The sequence below is a fragment of the Rhinolophus sinicus genome, chromosome 17, assembly GCF_057876585.1.
Source record: "Rhinolophus sinicus isolate RSI-liver-muscle chromosome 17, RSI-T2T, whole genome shotgun sequence".
Taxonomy (NCBI): domain Eukaryota; kingdom Metazoa; phylum Chordata; class Mammalia; order Chiroptera; family Rhinolophidae; genus Rhinolophus; species Rhinolophus sinicus.
The window spans coordinates 109,264,329-109,283,066 of NC_142517.1; the positions used below are offsets into that span (position 1 = coordinate 109,264,329).

The following is an 18,738-nucleotide window of genomic DNA, read 5'->3' on the forward strand; positions in this document are numbered from 1 at the left end:
ATATGTACACTGAAGGGGTTGGACCAGAGTACGCCCTTTCCAAATAGATGAGGGTACATGGGATTTGCAGACATTTCCCCCCAGAATTTCCCAGTCTTAACTAAGCTAAGGAAAGCTAAGTAAAGGGGCTGAAGTACCAGGTTTCTTTGTTAACTGAATGACTCAGCTATGCCTCTGGGGCTTGAGCTGATCAAGACACATTTATCAGGGGAGAGTCTGTGCCAAATGTTCTGCTCAGTCCTGAGGTACCACTGGGGAGAAGACACCCGGGAGGGAAGGAGGGACAGACACAAACAATGGTCTATCTCAGGACTAAATGACAAGCAGTGTAACTGCACTAGAAGTGAGAAAACGTGGCCAGGGAACCTGACCTGTCTGGGCTCAGGGAAGACTTTCCTGAGGTCTTCCTGAGGAAGGATGCTTAAATGAGTGCCTGAATCGTGAGTGTGGCCAGCAGGTGGAGATGTAGGGAAGCGTCCCCGATTTTTATTTAAGGTGGGCTGTGCAGCTGGAAGGCAGGCAGGCAGAAGCCAGCTTTGAGGCACAGAGAAAACAGTGTGCCTGGAGTGGGATGGAGTGAGGGGCTGTGGTTTACGGTGAAATCAGAGCCACGGGCAGCCAGATGGTGCCAGAGTCTCAGAGGATGTGTTAAGGATTTGGACTCACTCCCTGGGCAGCCCTTGAAACACTTTAACCAGGATATGATATAATCATATCTGGTTGTCTCCTTAGGGTCAGAAACCTGATATTTTTTTCCCACAGGTTCTTGATACTGAAATTCTAGCATTTCAAACATTGATCCATTCAGTGTAGACATTACCCCCCAATGAATATAAGACCACAAACCTGGGTAACTGAGGCAGCAAAGCCAGAGCCAGATAGAGATAGGAAGCAGCCCTGTGGCACCTCCACTCGCTCTGGCCTTGTCCCTGCCGCTCAGCCTCTGCGACCACCCAGCTGAGATCCACAGCTCAGCAATATGACAGGTGGCTGCAAGTCTACAGCGGGAGGTACTGATTATGAGGTGGTCAGGGGAGAGATTCTTTTGAGGTGGGGTCCATGGAAGTAGTTACAGAAGGAGGCTTAGGAAGGGGTGTTGGCAATGAGAGACGGGAAAACAGTAGCTCAGGTGTTTTCATTCACTCAGAACATTTTGCAGGCTCTCTGCTTCAAACAGAGCTCAGGTAGAAATAGGAATGTAGAGATGAATGAGACAGAGAAGTCACACGTCAGACCGTGGCAGCCTCCACAGTCTGTTCCCAGGTTCCGTGATTCTGTGAGTTCAGGTTGAAACTTCTAGGTGAGAAGCAGCTGTCACATGCCCTACCAGCCCTGGACTTGCTGGGTACTTGTCTGTTATTGGGGCTGCAGGGACAGGCAGCCCCGACAGGAGGTAGAGAATCCTAGACCTGAATCCTCATTCTCTCACTTGCTTTGTGCCCCAGGGCTAGTTATTGCCCCATGTGAGCAGCTTCCATTTTCTTACCTGTAAAGTTGACAAGGCTGAAAGAGGTGCTTTCTGAGATCCGTCCCAGCACATTTTAAGCCCGTCCGCTGACTGGCAGTGGGGGCTCATGATGAAGGGTGGACAGGACATTTGGGGGAGGCTTTCCCTGGCCCACTCCTTCCGAGCTGCTGTCTCGTGGGCACAGGCCGGTGCTGCGAGCAGCTGTAACTGAGCTTCTGCCCCCACAGGTGCACCCTTTGCTCCCGGGCACGTCAACCATCATGGTCCATGACTTGTGCCTCACCTTCCCGGCCCCGGCAAAGGCTGACATTTACGTCTCGGACATTCAGGAGCTGTACGTCCGTGTGGTGGACAAGGTCAGTGGCTCCCTCTCTGCTGATTCACAGACGCTGGGAAAATGCTGCGGGTGTGGGAGACTCTTCCCATGCGCTTTGCTTTTTCTCCTGGTTTCTGTGTCCCTCAACGCGCCCCGAGTCGCTGCCAGCTTCTGGTGCTGCCCCTCGCCTCTGCCGCTCCACGCACACGGTGCAGAAGCACCTCTGAGACTGTGCTTCAACCCAGGTGACACCAGTCAAGGTTGGCTGTAAATCTCGCTTCGAGTTGTCCCCATATCAGCCCTGACTTGGGAACTCCTGGCCCCCAGCTGGTGGAGATTCCTAAGCAGCCAGGCACACACTTTGCTAAACATGAATTTTTCTCCCTGCCACGTATGTTCTGAATTCTAGGGGTTTTCAATGGCAAATGAATGAAACTCACTAATGACAAGTGCTTTTGCAGAATGAATACATAATACATTTAGGCTTTTCTTTAACGCAAATAGAAAATGTTTATTACTCCAAATACCTGAAGTAACTGCAGCTAGGCTTACAGAGGGGTGCTGTCATTTCCTAGTTTCCTGAGTGGAAAGAATGGTTAGTAATTAAAAAGGGAATGTTCGAGCAGCTTAGACTAGATAAAAAGCCAGCATTCTCTTACAGTCTCAAATATTCATTCCTCCTATAATCTCATTTCCACTGGTAATTTGCTGACCAGACTTATTTGTTCACTATGCATTTCTGACTCCCATTTCCTCCAGTACTTGTACGTATTACATGCTGCCAGGTGTGAGCTCTTCTGTCACTGGGTACTCACGGAACCCCTACTACATGCCTGCTGCTGTTCTAAGCGGTAGCTTATCTCTCCAACTAGATTGTTAGTTGTGTACGAGTGGGGGGTGTAATTTATTCATCTAAGTATCCCCAAGGCTCACTGTATTCAGTGAGTGCTTAATTGACTTTCACCTGTTGATTGGCTGATAGTCTGGAGGTCAACCCAGGTGACCTGTCCCTGATTCCCAAGTCTATGGGTTTGGGGTTGGTGACACTTTCTCTGGAAGGCACAGGGTGCCGCAGGTGGTAGAAGTGTTCGGTCAGAGACCCCTGCATGTCTGTTGCCATGATGCAGGTGGAGATTGGGAAGACGGTCAAGGCCCATGTCCGCGTGCTGGACTTCCACAAAAAGCCTTTCCCGGCCACATACTTCGCTTTCATGGACCTGAAGCTCCGAGCAGCCTCCCAGGTCGTCACATTGGTGTGAGTTTCCCAGGGTCAGAGCAGGGCACCTCGGGGACAGTGCTGCCAGGTCTGTCTGGGGGCAGAAGTCCCAGCCCTTCCTTCTGTTCCAGCTCCCTCAATGAGGCTCTTGACAACTACACTGCCACGTTCCGTGTCCATGGTGTGGCCATTGGGCAGACTAGTCTCACCGCAACTGTGACCGATAAAGCCGGGCAGAGAATCAACTCGGCCCCACAACAAATAGAGGTACAGCTGCTCCTCTTCCTGCAACATGGGATCACTCAGCCCTATTGCACGCACGGGTGCTGGGGAGGGTGTGACAGGGAGGGAGCTGCAGGGACAGTCCAGGAAGCCACTGACACCATGTTCAAAGCTGTGGCCTGCAGTGTCCTCGGATCACCAGTACAGGGACCTGGGGGACAGCCCCAGAGGACGGAAACCAGTCCTCACACACAGAGCAGCCCCTTGGCTGACTGCTGCATTTGCTCACCCTCAAATGTGCCTATGCCCCTGCCATGGGAGCCTGTGGGAGATGCAGGAGGGGGTGGGTCTCTGCCCTGCTGCACAGATGGGGGCATCCTCCTCCCTGCCTCCCCCGAGGGGCCCTGCTTTCCTCACTTGAAAAGTTTTGAGGGCATCGAAGTAGAGAACTTCTAAGGCAATTCGGCAGTAAAAATTTGGAGAAATTTGGTGAATGAGGCAGCCTTCCAAAGATGAGTGGGGAAATCTCAAAGGCAGTGGGTTGGAAACTTGTACACGCATCAGACCTTCCTGGAGAACTTGTTAAGACACGGATCGCAGGACCCACCTCTGGTCTGGAGTGGGCTGGACAATGTGCATTTCTGATGGTTCCCAGGTGATAGTGACAGCAGCAGGGCACACCCCCATCGCAGACTCTCAGGCCCAGGTGGGACGAGCTCCTGTGGGGGCCACGTAGGCCCCCAGGGTTGGCGCAGGCCCTCGGGCTCTCACTAGTGCTTCTTCACGCAGGAGTGATGTCCTTGCATCGTGTTTCCCTCTCCCTAAAAGTGTTAAGTGTGAATGACGCTCGCCAGCAGACGCTCAGAATGCAACGGTCCCCTTGTCCCCTTTCTCTCTCTGTCTCCATACGCAGGTCTTTCCCCCATTTAGGTTAATACCCAGGAAGGTGACGCTGATCATCGGGGCCACGATGCAGGTAGGCACCCAGGCCACATGCCTGACCCTCCCCCTGCCCTAGCTCTAGGCATGCCCACCCTCCGAGGGCATCAGGCCAGAGCAGGTGGAATGCTCGGGGTGCTGGCACCCTCGTCCTCTGAGGACTGAGCCCGGGCTGGCTGGTGGGAGGGGCTGACGGACACGGCCGTTTCTCCTGCTCCAGGTCACCTCCGAGGGCGGCCCCCAGCCACAGTCCAACATCCTCTTCTCCATCAGCAACAACAGTGTTGCCGTGGTGAATGGCGCGGGGCTAGTGCGGGGGCTCACCGTCGGCAACAGCACTGTGTCAGGGGTCGTGCAGGCTGTGGACGCTGAGACCGGCAAGCTCGTCATCGTGTCTCAGGTAATGAGCCTCAGCTCCGTCAGAGATGGGTGCTTTCTGACTGCACCCTGGACACTGGGCCCTCTAGTGCTGGTCCCCCTGGCAGCTGCTGGGGGGTCAGCTGTGAAGGGGAGGAAGCCCTGTTTACTGGTTTTGGACTCTGTTCTCGAGGACCACCCCTCTCTGAGGGTCTTACTTCTGCCCTCTGAGTCTACAGCCCCTGCTGTCACCCCCACCCGGGGCCAGACTTGCCAGCCTGGGGGCAACCAGACCCCCAAGGTGGCTCTTCTCCTGACTGAGTCTCCCCAGCTGCTCCTCTAGGGTCAGGTCTCCAAACCCCGGCCCTGGAACCATCCGGTGCATGGTGACGGTAGCAGTTGTGATAGCAGCCTCTGTACAGAGCGCCCTTCACTCACCCTGTTAGTCCTGTCAGCACCCTCGTGCATCCTGCTTCCATCCCATTTGCACATGAGGCGCCCAGGGCACCTGCTAATGGCCTGCGGCCACTGCCAGCCAGTCCTGGGGCCTGACCTGGGACTGCCAATGGCAGCGCTTCTGGGCCTTTTGTCATTTGAGGTGCTATTGGCTTAGATACACTTTGTGGGTTACAGTGAGTTTTCAGAGGCATGTGCCAGCCTGGCTGCTATGAGAGTGGATAGTTGGACACCAGTAGTATTTCAGGCCTGGATTTGTATTTCTGGGAGAAATAAAAAACCTGAATCATCCACTGATATCTTTTGCCCTCACTAGAGGTTAAGTTACCTCTCAAGCCTCTTCGCCAGAGTGGGGACATTTCCTCGTTGCTTTTCTGGGTCAACATGACTCGAAGGCCAAATTGGGGGGGTCCTCTCCCCAGGAGCGCCACCCTGCCCCGTGTGGGTGGGACCGCCTCCAAGCATCTGGAAGTTGGCGTCTCCAGGTCAGACAGTTTCCTTTCTTTCCAGGGAGTGTGCACCTCTGGGCCGCCGGAAGGCGACGGGAGGCTGTTCCCACCTCCTGAGCAGGGCTCAGGGCTCCTGGACACCCCCCCCACACACACACACACACCTTGGCATGCGGTGACCTGTAGGAGTGTCTCGGGGGGGCTGCCGCATGGTCACGGCTGTGCTAGAATCTGGACTTAAAAGCATTATGTTTTGTGTAATGTGACTATGGGCAAGGACCTTTCCAGACCCGGCCATCACATTGCTCGTCCAGAACTGGGGCCTGGAAGGAACTCAGAGCATGGGCAGCTGGTGCGTCTGCTGCCCTGGAGAGGGGCATCTGAGGGGCCCTCCATCCTGCAGCGGACTTTGATCTGACCTTGCGTTCACTGATTTACTCCTTTCCCAGCAGTCTCGGTGTGTGTCCAAGTATCCCAGTTAAACTGCAAAGTCCTTTGCGTCATGGAGGTACACGCCTTGCTTCTGCCTACTGATATTCTAAGGACAGGAAAGCATTGAGGATGTAAGAGCCTGTCTGTGCGCAGGGCGTGGTTCAGATAGATGTCCTGGAGAGTGAAGTCAGGGACAGGGAGGTGCTGCCATTTTCCTTTTTCTAAAGAAAGTACTGTGGCCTCAGGAACTGGTGCATTTTTTCCTCCTGGGGGCCCAGGTGACTTAAATGGCAGCTGACTGGAAATTCAGCTAGAGGGGCACACAGCCATCTATTTCCCTTCTGGCCTCACTCTTTGTGGTCCGACCTTGCTGGGCCAGCCCTTTCCATGTCTCTCCCCTCTGGCGAGTTAAGGGTTGTGCCGGGAGAAGGCCCTGATGCCCCTTGGCAGATGGAGAGGCTGTGCCACCAGCTACATCTGAAAGGCATCTCCAGTGAGCACGGGTATGCGGGAAAACAGCCTGAGGCCCCCATGCCCACAAAGGGTAGTTGATTGTGGTCAGAAGCTTCCAAGAACCAGCACCCAAGGGGTGGGCCAAGACTGGCAGCAGCAGACCACAGTGAGAAGGACAAAGGGAAGGAAGGGAATGAATGCTTATTGAACACCTACTATGTGCTGGACGTTAGCCCAGATTGCAAGACACAAGAAATGGGCTCAGTGTGGGCACACATGAAAAGGGCTTAAGGGTTTTATTAACTTATATTCAGCATGAATCAGCAGTACTATGAAGAAGCCAATAAAGTTAGTCTTTGGCCAGGTTAATAGGAGTACAGAGTTCAGAATGAAGGAGGGTATAAGGTCTGCTCTAATCACATTCTGCCTGGCTCCTTCATTTGTCCATGTGCTCTGCTCGGAGAGATCAACAGTCTGGATTTGGGGTTGGAGGGTCTGGAGACCTGTCCTGTGAGGGCTTCCCAGCCTAGAAAAGAACAGTCCCTGGTCACTGCCCCCTAGTCTGCAGTGCTGACCTAGAGCACCTCGATCAGACAGGTCTGTAGGCTCAGAGGGCCACGCTGGCACCCCCATGGAGCTGGAGAGGCAGTGGCCACATCTGTGTGAGGCAAACCACCCACAGAGCCAGGCCACCTTGGGAAGAGAAACACTGAGCTAGACATGCTGTGGGTGCCTTGTGATGGAGCTGGGCTCAGTGGAGCCTCCATCCTCAGAGGGGTCCCTTCCTGAAACACTTTACTAGCACATGCCCCCACCCCCACCCCAGCCAGCCTGAGTCCCAGCCCTTTTCCTAGGATCTCGTGGAAGTGGAGGTGCTGCTTCTGCAGGCAGTGAGGATCCGTGCGCCCATCACCCGCATGAGGACAGGGACCCAGGTGAGGCGGGGCCCTCTCCAGCCCTCCTGCCTGTGCTGTTGGCACTTGGTGTGGGGCTCCAAGTTCTGGGGCAGGATGAGCTTAGGGAGCTAGGACACTGTTCTTCTGCCAGCGCACTTCTCCATTTCTCCTTTATCTGCTGAACCCCTTTATCTAAGGGTCTAGCTCCACACGCCACAGGGAGCCTTCCCCACCTTTATTTCTGCTCCAGACACACAGGCACTCCCTGCCCCTCTCACAGCACAGAGCTCCTCTACACCAAGCATTCCCCCTTCGGTTCTGTGCTGCTGTGCTCGCTGAGTAATGCCTGTGTCTCCCCTCGTCTGCCACCGACCCACACCTAGCAGAGCAGCTGGTGCGTCCCAGGAGCTAACAGCTGTCTAGTGCACACTGTACCGAGTGCTTTCTGCACTGATCCAGTTGGTGTTTATTACAACCCCATGAGGTAACTACCAGTGTCAGCTCCGTGTTGCAGACAAGGAAGTGAGCACGTAGGAAGCTTAAGCCTCCACCCAGTGTCACACAGCTAGGAAGTGATGGAGCCGGGGACCCACTTAGCCGCCTGGCTGAGGCTGCTCTCACCTTTGGCTGCACGTCCTCTGCTGTGCTGAGGGCAGACCCTCGGTAAACCCAGGCTGGAGGAGCCTGATTCCACCCTGCCCATCCACGTGAGACTGGGAGAGGGCCGCAGACATCCTAGAGCTTAGGGGGTCATTTCCGGAACGAGTCTCCCAGCCAAGGTGAGACACAGCCCACGGCCCAAGAAGGGTGGGCTGGGGAGGGGCTAGTCTGCTCGATTATTTGCTGTTTCATCAGAACTTCCTAAACCTGTACTGTGCTCATCTCTGGTGAGGGCAGAATCGGCACAGTTCCTGCTGCACAAAGGAGACACGAGTCCCCGGGGAAGTGGAGAGGCAGTCGGGCTGTGCCCAGGCTTCCGCCCCCCACCCCCACCCCCGCAGTGGGACTCTGGCTGTCACGGGCCTGGTTTTTCCCTGCAGATGCCCATTTACATAACCGGGATCACCAACAACCAGAACCCTTTCTCCTTCGGCAATGCCGTGCCAGGCCTGACCTTCCACTGGTCAGTCACCAAGCGGGACATCCTGGACATACGGGGACGGCACCACGAGGTAACCACCCGCTGAGAGCCCCTGGCCTCCATCGCAGGCCTGCGTCCGGGGCGAGTGAGGCTCTCCCATGTCTCTGCCCTACACCTTCACACTAGGCGCTCCTGGCCCCATTCTGCTCTCTCAGGGCTCATCGAGACGTCTCCCAAACACTGTCGCTGTCTCCCAGTGTCCTTCCTCCTCCTTTAGCGCTCAGTCTTTGTGTCCAGGAATTCGGCCTCCTAACAATCCTTCTCACAGTATCCTGGGGCTGTCTGAAGCCCTTTGTATTTTCGCTCTTGCTAATCACTACAGAGGAAGTTGTAGGTAACCTACTAATAGAAGGCAGCAAAAGTTACAGCCTTGCAGGGAAGTCACAAAAGTTCCAGAATGTCACAGGGTCTTGGTTCGGGTCCCTGGTCTGTAAGTTCTACCCTCTTTCTGAGATGACACCTGGCAGCCCTGGGGTTTTCTCCTGGTTTATCCCAGAGGCCAAACTCCCCCCCCCTTGGTCCTCCTCAGATCTCAGAGCTGGAAGGTGTTGAAAAGAACTTTCTTAAACCCCTGTGTTAACTAGAGCCCTTACATGGGAAGGGACTCACCTAGGGTTGCCCAGCGAGCCAGTGGGGAGAAGGGACTGGGTGCCAGCCTGGTGATTCCAGACTGCCACTCAGGTAGGCCTTGGGCACACCGGACTGGAGTTGGGGGTGGTTCTGGGATATTTCTTCTTGCCTTATCCCTAGGTAGTGAGGGGGAAGTGCAAGGGGGGGCGGGGGAGGCGGGCAGAGGGACAGCATTTCCTAGAGGTTGCCCAAAGCTCATTCGTGTAGGTCGAATGCCTTCCCCAGCCCACCGGTGGGGCCAGGGTGCTGTCCCCAGTGCGGGGCGCTTCCCGACTGTTCCCATGATACACGGGTTGTGCGAATTACTCCCAATATCCCACAGCAGAGGGGCTCTGTGGGGAAACACTGCCAAGCCTAGCATCCTTCTTGGTGATTCGTAACCACCGCCACACACTAAAGGCTTTAAGAAGTCCTGTCTTGAAACTCTGACTCTGATGGGCTGACCCAGCATTTTCCACATCCACCTGTGAACATGGTGAAACTCAGCATGGGGTATGCTGGGCTCGTGCTGGGCGGTCATAGCCTGCACACCCTGACCAGGGCGGGAGGCAGTGGCCTCTGAGAACAGGCAGGTATCTGTCTGTCAGGAATCCGGGGCTCCTATCTAGGGCTTCTTTTGGGGGTGCTGGGGCTCCAGGGCCCTCCCTGAAAACATGTTTGGTGTCTGTCCCAGGCGTCGCTCCGGCTCCCATCCCAGCACAACTTTGCCATGACCGTGCATGGCCGGGGGAAAGGCCGGACCGGACTGAGGGTGGTGGTCAGGGCTCTGGACCCCACCGCTGGGCAGCTGCATGGCTTCGCCAAAGAGCTCTCTGATGAGATCCAAATCCAGGTAAAGGACAGGTGTGCAGGAACCACGTGAGAAGGACAGTAAGTGCCAGCCTAGCGCCCTTCTCTCAGGGGCCATGTGGGCACAAGTGAGTCCTCCCACTGCCCCAGAGAAGGGGGCTGGGGCCCTGCCCCTGAGTTTTCATTCTGCAGGGGCCTGGGGCAGGGGTGTGTAAGATGCCGTGGGAGCCCAGAGGTTTCACAGAGCAGTGACATTTCAGGGTGGGAGGAACTGGCCATCAGGCCAGGTGGAAGGAATGGCCTGTGCAAAGGCCTAGAGGTCTGAAATAGCTTGATGTGTTCCCCAAATAGAAAATCATTCTGAGTTTGGAGCCTGGGGTGCTTTCCTGGGAGAAAGAGGCTGGAAAATGGTCTGAGCTGGACATTAATATAATTGTGTTTATTTGACAAACACTCGTAGGGAACCTGCCAGAGGCAGACATGCTTTCCCCATTTCCCAGTGCCCCCGCAAGGCCTGGGGGCAGGAGCTGCAGGCGGGGGCTGCTGCTGGATGGTGAACCTGTGGCCCCATGGGGGGAGTCCCCTCTCCAGGTGCCACCAGTGAGTGAGCAGTGGCCCTGTGGGCAGCCTTGGGGACAGTGTGACCCCATTGGTTCACAGAGGGAGACTGAGTCTCCAACAGGGCAGTGGCCTGCTTGCTGTCCTGAGCGGGCGCTTGGTCGATGCAGGGCACTTGGACTCAGAGCCTCGCGTCCTGCTCCCTCCCAGGGCTCAGCTCCCTGTCTCTGTCAGCTTCAGCCTGTCCTCCTGCTCCCCTGCCTCTCGGTCCCTCTGTCAAACCGGGCACTTGACAGGTTGCTCTGAAGAGCATTTTTAGCTTCAAAGGGCCCCATTCTGCTGATGTGAGACTCAGTAACACCTGTGTCCTCCTACATTGAGAAGAAAAACTGAAAGCAGCCCCTAACTATCATGAGAAAGGAAATGGGTTCAAGTCTCCCCTTCGAGAAGAAATAAACCATTTCTGACCCAGGCACATATCCCACTGGGGGTAAAGATTCTCAAAGAAGGAAATGCCTGCTTGCCAGCCCCCCTTACCTCTGCCTCACGTGAGCATTGCACAGACACTGACACACACAGATGCACACACACGCACGCAGACGGCCATAGACGGACATGTATGTGTATACAGACAAACACACACAGAGAGACATAAACACACAAGTATGTGTTCTTCCTAGTTAAAAATAAAAGTAAGTTTTGGCATCTCTCATAGAATTAAAGACAGAGCTTTGCAGCTTCCAAATTCTGTAACCTCAGCTGGGTCACTTAATGTCTCAGCCATGTTTTCCTTAGCTGACAGCAGATGGAGTTTTGAGTACATCAGAAACTTAGAGAAGCTGGATCCAGTCCACAAATATGTTTTATTTGGCTCCCTCGGTGCTTGGAAACCAGTCTTCTTTGTTGCCAACATTTAAAAATAGGAAGATTTTATATAAAATCCCAACATGCAGCTTGCCCTGAAGACATGCACTCGCCACACGGCGAAACCGGCAGATGAGAAACGGTGTCCCCTTTGCCAGAGCAGGTGCCCTCCGGTTTGCCGCAGGCTCCACTGCTCCCTGTCATCTCTCCGCAGGGGGCCAAGTTCCCAGTTTCCCTGGCTGTTGGCACTGCTGCTTTTCCTACAGTTAACAGGAGAGTGATGTATTTCTTATACCTTCACTTCTGTCTAAAGAGTGGCAGTGAGGAATGCACTTCAGAACCACAGAGGGAAACGCACCTGTGTAATTCCTGTGTAGTACGTGTGTCTCGTCTGTCAGTGAGGCTGCTTCCTTCTGAAAGCCACCTGCCTGGCAGGACCCACCTGATGTCAGAACCCGTGCGGCTGCCCACGCTGCTTAGTCCTCCCCGTCCAGGAAGTGCTGCCACTCACATTATGTCATGTGAATCCCACAGCTCTTTGAGACAGGCATGGCTAGGATGATTAGTTTTAAACCCATTTTACAGACGAAATACATCTAGGCTAAAGTATCTGGTCAGAACCTAGAGGTGCTGGAATGCAGGGGAGTCAGGCCGCTTTCCTCTTAGACAATCGTTCTTCAGTTCAATGATTTTAGACACAGGCCATTGGGAGAATCCAGCTGGTCTGATCAGATAGGAAGCCAGTGAGTGGGGAGAACAACACTGCTTGGCATCCAGGCTCAGATGCCCCGGATGCCAGCAGCTCCAACGGTCCTTAGAGAAGGGGACGTAGAAGGGTGGTGGGCGCGTTCGGATTCATGCCTGGAAGGGGTCTGGAGTTCCAGGTGGTGCTGCCGCTGTGGCCCCTGGAACGGACCGGTCAGGCTCCGTCCGACATAGCCAGGTGTGTTATCACCTGCTGGCCTGTGGTGACCACATGCCCCACACCCATTCCTGCTCTGTGCGGATCCAGCAAGAGCCTGGCAGGGAGCGACATGGGCCGAGGGGTGGGACGGGCGTGGTTCTGCCATGGTCATGGCAGGAGCAGAATGTCTTGCTGACAGAAAGGAGACTTTAGATGGTGCTTTCTCCATGCTCAGTCTAGCAGAGTTAGGGCTGGACAAGACCCTGGCCATCTCATTCTGCTGCCTTCTGCGCACACATTCTGGCAAACTCGTCCCTCCCTGGGAGCTGAGGCAGAGGCTTGTGCTCCCTGGCTCCGTGAAGCAGCTCCCATGGGGTCCCCGAACGTGCCCCTGCCTGGTTTTCCTCCTCGCACGTCTGGCATCCCTCACCAGTCAGCCCTGACCAGCACACCTCCAGCTCGCTACCTGTCAGGTGCTGGCTCACAGCAGTTTCCCATGTCTTGTCTCCTTGGCTCTGCCTGCTGAGAGATGCAGATACCCAGACACGATTCCAGTGTGTCGTAGGAAATAAAATGTGCCTATATTCCAGGTGTTTGAAAAGCTGCTGCTGCTGAACCCTGAAATAGAAGCAGAACAAATACTAATGTCACCCAACTCGTTTATAAAGCTTCAGACGAACAGGTACGTGATGCAGTGCTGGTATTCAGCAAGGTTGTGAAGCTGCCCTCGCACTTGACGACTCATTTGTCAAAGTTGACAGCAGCCATGGTTGAAACGGGCGTCAGGTGAACTGGGCGTCTTTCTTGGTGTTGCCTTTAAAATGGGTGCAGCTCCTGCATCCCTTCTCTTCGTGTGGACGTCACCTGCTTTCTGTGTCACCTACCCCAGCGGGCCCCTCTTCTCCCTGTGTCCTAGAAACCTTTTGATTCCTGCTGCTCAAATCCAGCGCTTCAAGGGGGAAAAGCACCCACTTGGAAGTGTTAGGCTTTTCAAACACCCCTGTGTCTTCAGGACTTACCAGTCTGAGTGCGGTCCACACACCAGCAGCGTAGGTGTCACCTGGAGCCCATGGGGACGCAAGTCCCCAGACCTGCACCTGAACTGGATCCCCTCGGCAGTGGGGACGCACATTAACACTGAGAGACGCAGTCTAAAAGCACATGTGTAAACACTGCTCTTGCCGTGCATTCCAAGGGCAAAGCGGGGCTGTGAGGACCACTTACAAGTTCCCTGAAACACACATGCGGTATTCGTCTAGCTAACTTGTCTAAACTCCCGGCTGTGTGCTGGGCTCTAGGAACACAGGTGGAAACAGCTGGTGCCCTTGAGAAGTGTAGTGGGGAAGAGAGGAGGGTAGCATGAGAAGGGTTATAATGAAACGAGGTAGAACGCTCCAGCCATAACCCAAAGAAGGCCTTCCCTGGGAGGAGTCAGGGAAGGCCTGTCGTAGGTAGAGGTGTGAGCTGGGTCTTGAGGGGTGCAGAGGAGTTCTGTACTTTAAGAGAACAGGGTTGATGAGGGGGAAGAAAAAGTTGCAGAGGCAATAACGTTTGTTTCGTCATCTGTGGAGGGTCTGTAGCTGAGGGGCACAAAGCCTTCCTGTTTCTTTAGACATTAATGAGTATGAGTATGTACAAGAGCATAAAACACTGCAGGATTTGTCTTCTACCCAGTACATAACTTAGTGTTTTCCTTTCTGAGTAAGTTCCTCATTTTTAACCTATTACCAGCCCTTGGAAATAGGACATTACTCTACATTCACAATTGAGGAAACAGGCCGAGAAAGGGGACACCATGTGCAGAAAGGCAGACAGCTGTTTGCAGGTGTTGGGACTGCCTTTGGGTTCCGTCCATCCTGTCCACCATGCCAGGCTGCCTTATTTCAGTAAATTGAAAACAATTTGCCTCAGAAACGGTATTTTGTAGTAAGTGCCCCGCGCAGCTGATGAAAGAAACTCAGTCTTCACAGCCTTTCCCTCGCTGCTCACCAGCCATGGTAGGCGCTGCTCTCCAGAGTGAGAAGCGATGCTTTCCTTGGAACTTCTGGTTTTCCAAGTTAGGTTTCCTCATGGTGACGGGCTGCAGACAAGCTGCCCGCAGGTGGTCCCAATACACAGCGGGCCTGAGAGCAGGCCTCTGTCTTCTCTCAGGATCAGTTGGGGACCCCAGAACCCCGGCCAGCCCCTCTGAGCCCCTTACCTGCTGCTGTGAAAACGGCTTTGTTTGTTTTCCAAAGGGATGGTGCAGCTTCTCTGAGCTACCGTGTACTGGATGGGCCAGAGAAGGCTCCCGTCGTGCATGTTGATGACAAGGGCTTTCTGGCGTCAGGATCTGTGATTGGAACTTCCACCATAGAAGTCACTGCACAGGAGCCTTTCGGGGCCAACCAGACCATCGTTGTTGCAGTAAAGGTAGGACCGTGTGTCCCTTGTCCTCACAGTCATAACGACAATGGTGCTGAGGAGTTGTTTTCCTCTCACAGCTGTAAGTGGGCATATTCCCCTTCCAGCTGAGGAATCATGTTAGAATTTATTTCAGAGCAACTCAGGGGCAAAGGTCCTAGACAGAAAGCTCCAGCATTTTCTGACTGTCAGGGCCAAAGATCCTTGGAGGTTATAGATCACCACAACCTTGTTTCATAGTTGGGAAAACAGGCCCAGCAAGGTCCATGATTTGTTGGAACTGGTACTGCAGGGTCCTGACTTGCCAGCTAGTACCTGGACTGACAGGCACCCTTGGATACATGTGTTACATACCCGACCCACAGATCATTACACACACCCACGGCAGCTTGGAGAAGTGGTTGACCCATTTTACAGGCACAGAAACCTCGGCCCAGAGTAGAAGTGGTTGTGAGTCAGAGTTTGAGTTCTAACCCACATTGGCCTGGCTCAGGTTTGTTTGTGTCCTGTGCTCACAGCACACTGCTTCCCACGTGACCAGGACTTTCTCCTTAGACATCCCTGGCTTGGGTCCCAGGTTTATCCTGAACAGAATTTTCTTTCCATATCTCATCACAGCCACCTTCTGAATCCTAGATGACATAAAATATATGACCACTTGCATGTTTAGCTTCTGCCTAGGTTGCAGGCCTATTTCCTTAATTAACGTCGTTTTGTTTCAAGGTGAGTGAGTGCCTGGCAGGGAACCTCCACCCTAGTTTTTCAGTAAGTGAAAGTGACTGCTCATCTAATGTCAACAAGTACATATTGAGCACCAGCTGTGTACGTCACTGTGCCAATGAGCTTTGCTAAAGAAAATCGGTCTTTGGGGAGCTAGCCTTTCGCCAGGCCGACTTACTCGGAGGTAGAGACCGAGGCTGACCTTCGTGGAGCTCAGGTTCTTGGGCTACCAGAAGCCGCCATTCCCTCCTTTTGCCCTCTGTCCTTGCCCTGGAGCAGCTGCAGTTCTGCGGTGACCCTAACCAGTTAACGCTGCCCCTGCAGTCCAAGCGGACAGTGCTTCTACTTTAAATGCCCAGAGGGCCAGCGCCTTGGAAAAATCTGAACAGTCAAAGCCCAGGGATATTTTTGCAACATAAATTGTGATCTAATTTTTCACATCGTGGATTCTGACTCTTGTGGGTTGGGTTGCTCACTGTTTAAGGAGGTGAGAAGCTTGTCACTAGCTTGGGACACTCGGTTCAGCCTCCTGTCCTTCCTGAAATGGGGACCAGCCAGGGGCAAGCGTGTCCTCCTTGGGGGGTTTTCAGGCCGCTGTTTCCAACACAGTCCTGCCATACCTGCTCTCTGTCCCCCAGGTGGCCCCCGTGTCTTACCTGAGGATCTCCATGAGCCCAGCCCTGCACACCCGGAACAATGCGGCTCTGGTGGCCCTGCCTTTGGGAATGACCGTGACGTTCACTGTCCACTTCCATGACAACTCCGGTGACGTCTTCCATGCCCACAATTCAGCGCTCCACTTTGCAACTAACAGGTAGGGTGTAGGTGATGCCCATTTCTCATGTTGAGGGGTGTCTTAGCTGTACCAGCTTTAATGTATGGGGGTGACTGACGGCAACACAGAGAGGCTAATGCCACTGGAAGAAGAGTTTTGTTGCTTGGAATCTCAGAGAGGAGGCGTGCCGCTCTCGGGGCCGGTAAGGGCAGTGCCAGGCTTGGTCTGGACACAGAAGGAGTGGGGGAAGCATAGCTGGGGGCCTGTGTTTACTCTGTGACAGGACATTGTTTGGCGGGGACATTGCCTGGGAGGTCAAGAAGCAAAACACAGAGGTTGGGGTTTCTGGTTGGAGGGTTTGTAGTAAGATTTTTGTGCACCTTTAACACTGAACTGCAGGGGCGGTGTAAATAACCCTGGCCTTTGCCCTGGCCCTGTGGTCTGTGGATGCAAATCATCCGTTACAGACCACAAAAGTTGGTCAGAACAAGGCACACACTTTCCAGTGCTCCATCGTTCACTGACCAGCTGCTGTGTGCAAACCCTGCACGACATCTTGCTCTTCACTGTAGTCCATTTGTTGAGGCCCAGAAAGGTCAACCACTTGTCTAGGGCCACACAGCCAGGAAGTGGGGTGTGAATACCAGGCCCCACCCGACTCCAGTGCAGCTTATTTTGGATGACTGTTCTGAAATACAGCTGCAGCCTCAGCCCGAATGTGAGGAGACATGAGGTGGTCTCCGGAGCAAAGAAGAGAGCTGTGGCCTCAGTCGGGGCCTGCTAAAACTTCTGCATCCACTGAAGAGGTTGCCCTCAAAATGTCCCCAGACCAGCCTCATCCCATCACTAGGGAGCTTTTAGAAATGCACATTCACTGGGCCAAACAGTCTGTGTTATAATGAGGCGTCCACGTGACTAAAGGCTGAGACCTGCGCCCCAGTTGACGCAAACCCAGCCAAGAGGAGGAGAGAAGCGTCAGTTCAGGAGGCAAGAGCAGGGCCTGGGGGTGTGTCCTGGGCAGCACTAAGTGGGCACAGAAGATTGCACAGCTGGCGCCAGCTGCAATGTGGTGTCCCAGGGCCCTGCAGCACGTGTGTGCCCGGTTGCTGCATGCAGCCAGGGTCAGGCGCTGGGGGCGTGGCGTTTAGACCTGCTCCAAGCCCGGCTCGACGCTTTATGGAGCCTGCTTTCCAAAGGATGGCACAAGGCAGGTCACCTCTCCAGGCCTTGGTTCCCACACCTGTCATGTGGGGAATGTGGCCTAGTCCCCAGGGCTAGGTGAGGGCCTCTGGCCATCTCTGGGGCTCTGTGTGCAGTGTCCCTGCCGTCTGTGGTGCAGGCTGCCTTGGAGGAAATGGAGCTGGGCTTTCACAGCCACTCAGCCACCCTGCGAGCCCTTTGGTGGCAGGAGCCTGTCTCCAAGAGACCAGTCAGGGCCCAGGGGTCTGAGGGCACGGTGGAGGGAAGTGATAAAGCCAGGGCCTCGCCCTCAGCCCACCCATCCAGTGAACAACACTGGCTCGTGTGGACTGAGCTGTCGCCACGGCAGGCTCTGGCCTAAGTGCTCACAGCTCCACATCTGGTTCAGTGCTCATGTCACACCCCTGTGACAGTATACTGCTCTCTCCCTCTGACAGGTGAGGAAGTGGGCACAGCTGTGCTGCCCATTCAGCTTACACTGAGAAGGGCAGCCTGTCCTGCCCCACGCATCCTGGTGCCCTGTGGGTCAGTTTCCTCCCTGGGCCTCAGCTCCCCCTGCCATCTGGGGGTGGCAATGTGGGCGTCCTGGATGAGAGCCACAGGTTCCTCTGGGTGAGGGATGGGGGTCGTGGGAGGCCCCTGGTGCTCTGTCCTCTGGAGCAGCTGCTGGGTACCTGGGAATCAGAGTGACGTCTGGGGCTGCCGTCGGTGAAAAGTGTCGCCCAGGACCCATACTGCACTCCCCCCCCCCCCCCCCGGAGTCGGGGCTCTTTCCCGATCCTGAGAGCCCTCATCTCCCTCCTGTGCCTAGAGACGAGTTTGTGCAGATCGGGAAGGGCCCCACCAATCACACCTGTGTCGTCCGCTCCACCAGCGTGGGCCTCACGCTGCTCCGCGTGTGGGACTTGGAGCACATGGGCCTCTCCGACTTCGTCCCGCTGCCCGTCCAACAGGCCATCTCCCCGGAGCTGCCTGGAACGCTGGTGGTGGGGGATGTCCTCTGTCTGGCCACTGTCCTGGTCAGCCTGGAAGGTAAGAGAGAGGCCCTGGCCCAGGGAACCCTCCCTGGGAGACATGGGCCCACGCAGAATTGGCAGTGGGCTCCCGGGGGAGGTGCACAGCTTCCCGTGGTGGGAGCGGTACAAGCAGGAGTTGGACTATGTCCCCGAGCAGGAGTCCGGGAAGCACCCTCTTTGCACAAGTGCCAGTTTACTGGAACTTATCCAGACCCATTCGTTTGCATGTTGTCAGTGGCTGTTTTCACCCAACTGCCAAGTTGAATGGTGGCATCAGAGACCTTCGGGCACACACAGCCCAAATGTCTAGCTAGTATATAGCCCTTTGCCAACCCATGCTCGGAAACAGCTCTGTCCAGTAGAACGTTCTGCCATTATGGAAATGTCCTGTATCTACTCTGTCTGGCTCAGTAGCCACTAGCCATTGCACACTTGAAATGTGACTAATGCAGCTGAGGAACTGAATGTTTTGTTTTAATTAATGTCATGGCCAGTGGCTACCATGCTGGAGGGCATGCCTCTGAGAGGAACCGT

General features: G+C 54.7%; 1 protein-coding gene across 1 annotated transcript in view; it reads left to right on the forward strand.

The window, feature by feature from the left end:
* The window catches only part of NUP210 (nucleoporin 210), a 130,768-nt gene that overhangs the window by 97,080 nt on the left and 14,950 nt on the right, over nt 1-18,738 (forward strand). Inside the window, exons 21-32 of the mRNA XM_074334110.2 lie at nt 1,696-1,824; nt 2,912-3,039; nt 3,132-3,267; nt 4,136-4,198; nt 4,382-4,561; nt 7,163-7,243; nt 8,245-8,376; nt 9,649-9,807; nt 12,681-12,772; nt 14,328-14,502; nt 15,852-16,027; nt 18,000-18,220. Of these exons, the coding sequence (XP_074190211.1) occupies nt 1,696-1,824; nt 2,912-3,039; nt 3,132-3,267; nt 4,136-4,198; nt 4,382-4,561; nt 7,163-7,243; nt 8,245-8,376; nt 9,649-9,807; nt 12,681-12,772; nt 14,328-14,502; nt 15,852-16,027; nt 18,000-18,220 (1,672 nt within the window). The remainder of the gene's footprint in view (nt 1-1,695; nt 1,825-2,911; nt 3,040-3,131; nt 3,268-4,135; nt 4,199-4,381; nt 4,562-7,162; nt 7,244-8,244; nt 8,377-9,648; nt 9,808-12,680; nt 12,773-14,327; nt 14,503-15,851; nt 16,028-17,999; nt 18,221-18,738) is intronic.